Raw genomic sequence first — 8,331 nt, 5'->3', positions numbered from 1 at the left:
TGTCGCTAAAATGTACCCACTTAAGTCGTCATAAAATTTGAGCGCTTCAGAAAAAGGTTTCAGTTTGTCAACACATATTGTATCGTTTACTTTATCGCTCAGCACTTTGGAACAGCAGCAACAAAACTACATGTCGGCAACCTGAGGGTTCCTGGTTCGATCCCCACCTTCTAACAACCTAGTCATGTCCGTTGTGTCCTTGAGCAAGACATTTCACCCTTGCTCCTGATGGGTCCCGGTTAGCGCCTTGCATGGCAGCCCCCGCCATCAGTGTGTGAATGTGTGTGTGTGCGTGTGTGTGTGTGCGTGTGTGTGGGTGAATGGGTGAATGTGGAAATAGTTTCAAAGCGCTTTGAGTACCTTGAAGGTAGAAAAGCGCTATACAAGAATAACCCATTGCCATTACTGTCGAGTTGCACAGTCATAATGCATGCACACAATGACTTCCTGTTCAGTGCAAATGAGGCTTAAAAATAAAAGCATGGCAGTTTGAACCTGGATTCCACCACAGGAATTAACACGGACTCATTTTGTTTTTTTATTATTTGCTGAAGGAAGAAAGATTTGTGCATGTACGGAAGCTATATTGTTATTGAAGTCAAAACATACAACGGTATAGTAGCAGCCATGAGTAAAAAAAAACACATGAAAATAAAAAACTTCACAAATAGAAGAAAATCCTTTTATTATCAGTCATCCTATGTTATGTCTTTGGCCAAAGTCACAAGTGAATTTGCAAGCTGTGGCTCGTTTTAATTACAGTTACCTTGTCAGCCGTCCAGTCCACAGGTAATTGCACTGCAAAAAGTCAATGTTCAAAAACAAGAAAAAAGAAAAAAAAAATTAAGGGTATTTTATTTGAACTAAGGGCTTCACGGTGGCAGAGGGGTTAGCGCGTCTGCCTCACAATACGAAGGTCCTGCAGTCCTGGGTTCAAATCCAGGCTCGGGATCTTTCTGTGTGGAGTTTGCATGTTCTCCCCGTGAGTGCGTGGGTTCCCTCCGGGTACTCCGGGTACTCCGGCTTCCTCCCACTTCCAAAGACATGCACCTGGGGTAGGTTGATTGGCAACACTAAATTGGCCCTAGTGTGTGAATGTGAGTGTGAATGTTGTCTGTCTATCTGTGTTGGCCCTGCGATGAGGTGGCGACTTGTCCAGGGTGTACCCTGCCTTCCGCCCGATTGTAGCTGAGATAGGCGCCACCGCCCCCCGTGACCCCGAAAGGGAATAAGCGGTAGAAAATGGATGGATGGATGGATATTTGAACTTAGCAAAATCATCTGCCAATAGAACAAAAACAATTGGCTTGTCAAGACTTTCCAAAACAAGTAAAGTTAGCTAACTTCAATGGACCCAAAAATACCTTAAAGTAAGTACATTCTCATTAATAACAAGTGCACCTTTCTTGGTAGATAACAAAATAAAACCATTTTGGTCAATATGTTGAAAAATATTCTTAAATTAAGTAAATGCCAGTGACATTATCTTGACATAATGATATGCGCTTGGCATCATGATTTTTTTTTCATGCTTGAAGAAAATATTACTTTAACAAAGTAGTTTTATACTTGTGAGTGTTAATGACGCAGCTGTGCATCAGTTGATATTCTAGTTCCAAGCATGTTTTACTCAATATAAGTCATCAAATCTCAGCAACAAGCTGTTATATCTTACTGAGATAATTTAGGACCAAAACCCTTAAAACAAGTAAAACACTCTAACATAACAACTGCTTAGTAAGAAGAATTATCTTATCAGACAGAAAATAAGCAAATATCACCCTTATTTGAGATATTTAATCTTACTTAGATTTCAGTTTTTGCAGTGTGAGTACCAACTTTTTGTCTCTGCTTCATTTGCTCCAGAACGTTCCCTTGGCGGCCAGCCTCTGGTTTAGTCTGCAGAGCTGGCGAAGGAAGCCGTCATTGGGTCCGATCTCCCTGTTGTGTCGCACCGTGGCCAGAGCGCTGTGGACGTCCATGTTCTGGCAAAGCATCAGGTAGGCGATGACCAAGGTGGGCGAGCGGCTGTATCCTTCCCTGCAATGCACGTATACCCTCCCTACGGAATAAGGACATTCCAAAATATCACCAAATAACGAACATCGACAGTGCATCAGCAGGGTATTTGCATCGCTCCACTTTTTTTTTATTTAAATGTTATCAGTATAGAACAGGGGTCGGCAACCTAAAATGTTGAAAGAGCCATATTGGACCCAAAATACAAAAGCAAATCTGTCTGGAGCTGCAAAAAATTAAAAGCCATATTACATACAGATAGTGTGAATTCAACTGAATTAAGAGGACTTAAAGGAAATCCAATGAGCTCAAATATAGCTACAAATGAGGCATAATGATGAAATATGTACATACAGCTAACCTAAATAGCATGTTAGCATCGATTAACTTGAAGTCACACAAGTCAATAACGTCAACAAAACTCACCTTTGTCCATTCATGCACAAGGTTAAAAGTTTGGTGGACAAAATGAGACGGAAAAAGAAGTGGCATAAAACACGTCTTAGAAAGTCGGAGAAAGTTATACATGTAAACAAACTAGGGTGAGTTCAAGGACCGCCAAAATTAGTAGGAAAAAACGGCGCTGGCCAAATACTCCGATCAGTGAAGCATGTTTAATACAAACAGTGGGCTTTATAACAATTAGGGAGGTTTGTGTCATGTTTGTCCTCCTACAGAAACCATATTAAAACAAAAAATATATTTTTAATATTTTTTTCCTCATCTTTTTCCATTTTTCATACATTTTTGAAAAAGCTCCGATGAGCCACTAGGGCGGCGCTAAAGAGCCGACCCCCGGTATGGAAAGATATTAAACCACTCCTCCATATGTAATCAGCATGATTTGTATAAACTACTCTGAACTGTGAAATGCGGTGGAAACACAAACCACATACTTTGACAGGAACCTAGAGTTCTTTTGGTGGAAAAGGGCTTATTCAGTATCCTGGGGGAAAAAAATGTCTGTTTACTTTAAGTCATGGGTAAGCACAAATGAATGAGTATTATTGAAGAGGTGATTAAAGTTTAAAAGTAATAACGAGCTTGGTTTTTTTTCCAGTATAACCTGCTTACAAAACATCCCGGACATAGACGTAGATTCAGCGTAATTTGAACGAAGTAGAGCCTTAACAGGCTGTGCATTCTGAAATTCTTCACCAGGTATAAAACCGGACTCTGTTGACGAGATGTCGACGAATTTGGCTTCAAAAAAGGTGGCAGGTTTTTGAAATCTCTTGGCCACTGGACGTGCTCATGGATCAATTCCACCGTTTTGACCTACTTTTCAGGGTAGCGAGAGTTAACAGGTTAGAGCACAGGTGTCAAACTCAAGGCCCGGGGCCACTTCATTTTATTTCGCCCTCAAAAGCCTGGAAATATGTATCAATAATGTAATGTAACTTTTCTTATTAAATGTATTCTTTCTTTCTATTTTGGGAGGAAAAATATATATTTACTCCATGTAATCGCAAATTATGTTAACTTAAATATTGTCTAATTATGAAAAATATATTATCAAACATTTAAACCATTTTTTAAATACAAATAAATACTAATGACAATTTTAAAGCAAGTTGTCCATCAAATTGTGCAATGTAAAAGTAGCCATAGATTTCAAGGTAAAATTGTGAAATGTACTGTGGTTTTTACAGCATTTTTCTCTGAATGAAAAAAACTGAACTTTTTTCACTGTAGTAAACTGTGGTTCCCTTTTGGCATTTACAGTGATACACCAAAAAATCTACAGTTGTTGATTTACATTAAAAAAAAATAAAAAATCTTGCACCTCAGGTGATAAAATGTTATTGTAAAATTGCATTTTTTTTATTTACAGTAAAAAAACAACAACTGTACATTTTACAGTCAAATTTCAGCAACTGAGCTGCCTTTATTTTTTACCATAAAAACAGCAGTACTGTTTTTCCATTTACAGTAATATAAACTGGTGAAATTATTGCAACTTACCATATTTGTTTTACCTTTTTAGTTAAAAAAAATAATAATAATAATAATAAAATGCATTAAATTGTGTAATAGTGTTAACTGTTAGAAGCGGCCCTTTGGGGCCAAACATAACTGTGATGTGGCCCTCAGTGAAAACGTCTTTGACAACTCTGGGTTAGTCTGTCTCGGTACAGTTATTCATTTTTTTTTTTTTTATTACCGCGACTACAGTACAGCCATGTATACAAAAGCATTGGGCCACAAAAATGCCTACCACAGCCCCACAATGCATTGCAAAATCACGTATCCTTTCTAGCCCTACGGAAAACATTTTAACATGCGCTGACCTTTTCCGTTTCTGTACGCCAGGGCTTCAGTGATGAATTCCGCGGCTTCCTCGAAGTAAATGCCGATGTCGAAGTGATCCGTGTCGCTGGCGGGCACACCGTGGTATACCAGGCCTGTGCCTGCGTAGAACTCAGGGTTGGTATTCACGTGCATGAGGGAGTTTCCCTCGGCCGCGTTCAAAATGTGGGTGATGCCCAAACGCTTCAGACGCATCACGTTGTTGGCCTCCGACCTGCATTCGTTCAGGAAACACCGTGAATGCAAACAACCGCTGAAAATAACTGAACATACTGTACACCTATGGTAGTCTAAATCATTTGCAACACGAATGAGGACACCTCGTTATGTTAACATTTAGTGTAAGCACCATGTTACAGTATTTAGCACTCTTGGGCATGGAATTCACCAGAGCTGAGCTCCTTTGACTTCCACTTAAGTAACGTATTTTCGGACTATAAAGCGCACTTAAAATCCTTTTTTCTCTCAAAATTCGACAGTGCGCCTTATAACCCTGTGCGCCTAATGTAAGGAATAAGTTTGGTTGAGCTCACTCACCTCAAAGCTATTTTATTTGGTACATGGTGTAAAAAGTGTGACGAGTAGATGGCAGTCAAATATAAGAGATATGTGTACAGTGGACTGCCCTTGATGGGTCTCAAGTGAACAACACCAACATTTTAAATGTGCCATTGAAAATATAGAACATTACATACGGTGCTCAAAAATCTATTAAAGTTTTGATACGACTTTGGTAAGTTATGAAGCCACCAACACAACATAAAGCCACAATACAACATTGTGCGACAACAAAAGTGTAAGCAGACAAAGTTTTACTAAAAAGACAAAAAAAAGTTAAAGTTCTAATGAAGAAAGTTGGCAAAGTAAGCTGTTGGTCCGCTTGGTCTGGCGTGTTATGATTGATTGATTGATTGAAACTTGTATTAGTAGATTGCACAGTACAGTACATATTCCATACAATTGACCACTAAATGGTAACACCCCAATAAGTTTTTCAACTTGTTTAAGTCAGGGTCCACGTTAATTTCCATTGTTGCCTAAAGTTGTGGTGTTATTAGCAATTGTTGTGACATTATGAAGTACACGGTGGACAAAATAGACAGGTTGTCCACATAAGCGAGTTCTACTGTATAGTAGGGTTCTACTGTATACCGCTAATGGTATAGTATCGTGGTACTAATGAATCAAAAACAGTACTATACTCTGTTTGAAAAGTACCGGTGTCCGGGCGTCATCACGTCGTGACATTGCTGATTTTACGAGCAGAGGAGCATGTTCGGCAGCGCACAATCACAGAATACTTAAAAGCAGACACAGTGTGTAGACAGAAAAGGGAGGACGGACGCATTTTGGCTAAAAAACTAACGATAAAGGTGAAGTTAAAACACTGAAACGTTCTCGGGAAGAGGTGCTTTAAGACATGGCTAGCTTACTACCGGCAAACGTCCATCAGTCTGCAGTGTTAGCTACTTGTAAATCAATAATCCTCGCCTCCATGGCGACAAAGTCAGTTTCTTACAAGTATCATCCCTGCAGGACGAGGAATAGTTAAACATACTTCACTACACACCGTAGGAGGATTCAATAACTCCCTGGCGTCACAATGTAAACAAATGCCCCGGGTGGATCTACACCTAACATCCACAGTAATGATACCAAGTACAATACCGTATCTAGTCGATACTACTATAGTTACATCGATATATTTTATCGTCACAAAATCTTTTTTCCTTTTTATAAAAATTCATATTATGTTTATCATACTTGCCAACCCTCCCGGATTTTCCGGGAGACTCCCGAAATTCAGTGCCTCTCCCGAAAACCACCCGGGACAAATTTTCTCCCGAAAATCTCCCGAAATTCAGGCGAAGCTGGAGGCCACGCGCCCTCCAGTTCCATGCGGACCTGAGTGACGTCTATAAAACGCGTGTCTGCCCAAGGACGATATAACTGTAGAATGATCGAGGGCGAGTTCTTGGTTTCTTATGTGGGTTTATTTTTAGGCAGTTTCATTAACGTCCTCCCAGCGCGGTAAAACACACAACAGCAGTCCGTTTTCGTCTACTGTAAAGCAGTTTGTCTGCCTTAAACAGCAATGTTGTGACACTCTTAAACAGGACAATAGTGCCATCTACTATACATGCAAATGGTTAGAAAAACAAGGATGGACAATTCAACCCTTAACTCAACAATAAGTAGATGAGTGTTGTGTGTGTAAATAAATGAACACTGAAATTCAAGTATTTCTTTTATATTTATATATATATATATATATATATATATATATATATATATATATATATATATATATATATATATATGAAATACTTGACTTGGTGAATCTAGCGGTAAGGTAATAGGGCTGTGGGAAAAATCGATTCGAATACGTTGTGCGATTCAGGATCGATTATCTTTTTTTTTTTTAAATTGATTTTATTTTTTAAATTTTTTTTTTGTTTTTATCAATCCAACAAACCACTAGACAGCAATACCATAACAATGCAATCCAATTCCAAAACCAAACCTGACCCAGCAATAAACAGAGCAATTGAGAGGAGACACAAACACGACACAGAACAAACCAAAAGTAGTGAAACAAAAATGAATATTATCAACAACAGTATCAATATTAGTTATAATTTCAGCATAGCAGTGATTAAAAATACCTCATTGACATTATCATTAGACATTTATAAAAATTAACAAAAGAGAACAATAGTGTCACAGTTGCTTACACTTGCGTCGCATCTCATAAGCTTGACAACACACTGTCCAATATTTTCACAAAGATAAAATAAGTCATATTTTTGGATTGTTAAATAGTTAAAACAAATTTACATTATTGCAATCAGTTTTTAAAACATTGTCCTTTACAATTATAAAAGCTTTTTAAAAAAAATATATATACTACTCTGCTAGCATATCAGCAGACTGGGGTAGATCCTGCTGAAATCCTATGTATTGAATGAATACAGAATCATTTTGAATCGGAAAAATATCGTTTTTGAATCGAGAATCGAATTGAATCGAAAAAATCGATATATTATCTATTCACGACCCCAAGAATCGATATTGAATCGAATCGTGGGACACCCAAAGATTCGCAGCCCTAGTAAATATACTCCTCCCCTCTTAACCACGCCCCCCTCCCTCCCGAAATCGGAAGTCTCAAGGTTGGCAAGTAAGTATGTGTTTATAAAGTCAGGAAATATGTCCCTGGACACATTTGGACTTTGAATACGACCAATGTATGATCCTGTTGGTATCGGATCGATACATAAATGTGTGGTATCATCCAAAACTAATCTAAAGTATCCAAACAACAGAATAATTTGTTGATTATTACATGTTAACAGATGTGTAGATAGAACATTTTGAAACGGAAAATAACCAGACATTAACAGGAAATGAACAAATGGATTAATGATTTATTTTTACAGTTTGTCCCTCATAATTTTGATAAAATACTATAGTAATAATAATGGTTAAAATAATAACTCACGCATTCCCGACGTAGATGCGTGGATAAACCTCGTGAAAGTTTTTAACTGGCCAACAGTAAAAGCCGCCGTCGTCCGTCAGCAAGTCGTTGAGTTGCTGCAGAGTCACGTCGAAAGACGACACATCTTCAAACTCCGCCTGCTTGTTGTGTTTGTTCTTCATACTCGAACACGCAACGTCCCCCAAAAGCATCCACACCACCAGAGAAAGCAGTTTCGTTGCAGAAGAGAACCGCGGCGGTCACAACAAGAGCCGATGTTGTTGTCTTATCAGCAGGGAGAACGTCACATGTGTCCAGGGGCGGCTCAAAATTTTTTATTTTGGGGCGCCTAAGGGGGCTGTTTTTTTGTAATGATGAAATAAACTGTTAGGTACACAGCACATGGATAAAGCACAATAGAAGTACACTACAGCTCTTGTCACCTAACTGCATTTCTTATGGCTGGAGGAAAGTGTCAATAAACCCTTTATTATGGTACACCTGTGTTTAAGTGGTAGAAA

General features: G+C 38.6%; 1 protein-coding gene across 2 annotated transcripts; it reads right to left on the bottom strand.

Annotated features, from left to right (window-relative positions):
- Positions 1 to 668: 668 nt before the first annotated feature.
- Positions 669 to 8,127, bottom strand: LOC133541058 (dual specificity protein phosphatase 3-like). 2 transcript variants are annotated; one of them, XM_061884136.1, is made up of 4 exons: positions 7,832 to 8,127; positions 4,311 to 4,543; positions 1,840 to 2,062; positions 669 to 1,281 (listed from the first exon to the last, which is right to left on the bottom strand). In XM_061884136.1, exons 1-3 carry the CDS (start codon positions 8,020 to 8,022, stop codon positions 1,854 to 1,856), a joined length of 633 nt encoding a protein of 210 aa, XP_061740120.1. In that variant the 5' UTR covers positions 8,023 to 8,127; the 3' UTR covers positions 669 to 1,281; positions 1,840 to 1,853. The 2 variants fall into 2 exon arrangements, with proteins under 2 accessions (XP_061740120.1, XP_061740119.1); XM_061884135.1 differs by having other exon boundaries at positions 669 to 2,062; positions 7,832 to 8,126.
- Positions 8,128 to 8,331: the final 204 nt, after the last annotated feature.

Source organism: Nerophis ophidion, linkage group LG23 (assembly GCF_033978795.1).
Source record: "Nerophis ophidion isolate RoL-2023_Sa linkage group LG23, RoL_Noph_v1.0, whole genome shotgun sequence".
Lineage (NCBI taxonomy): Eukaryota > Metazoa > Chordata > Actinopteri > Syngnathiformes > Syngnathidae > Nerophis > Nerophis ophidion.
This window is presented reverse-complemented; position numbering and strand designations above follow the sequence as displayed.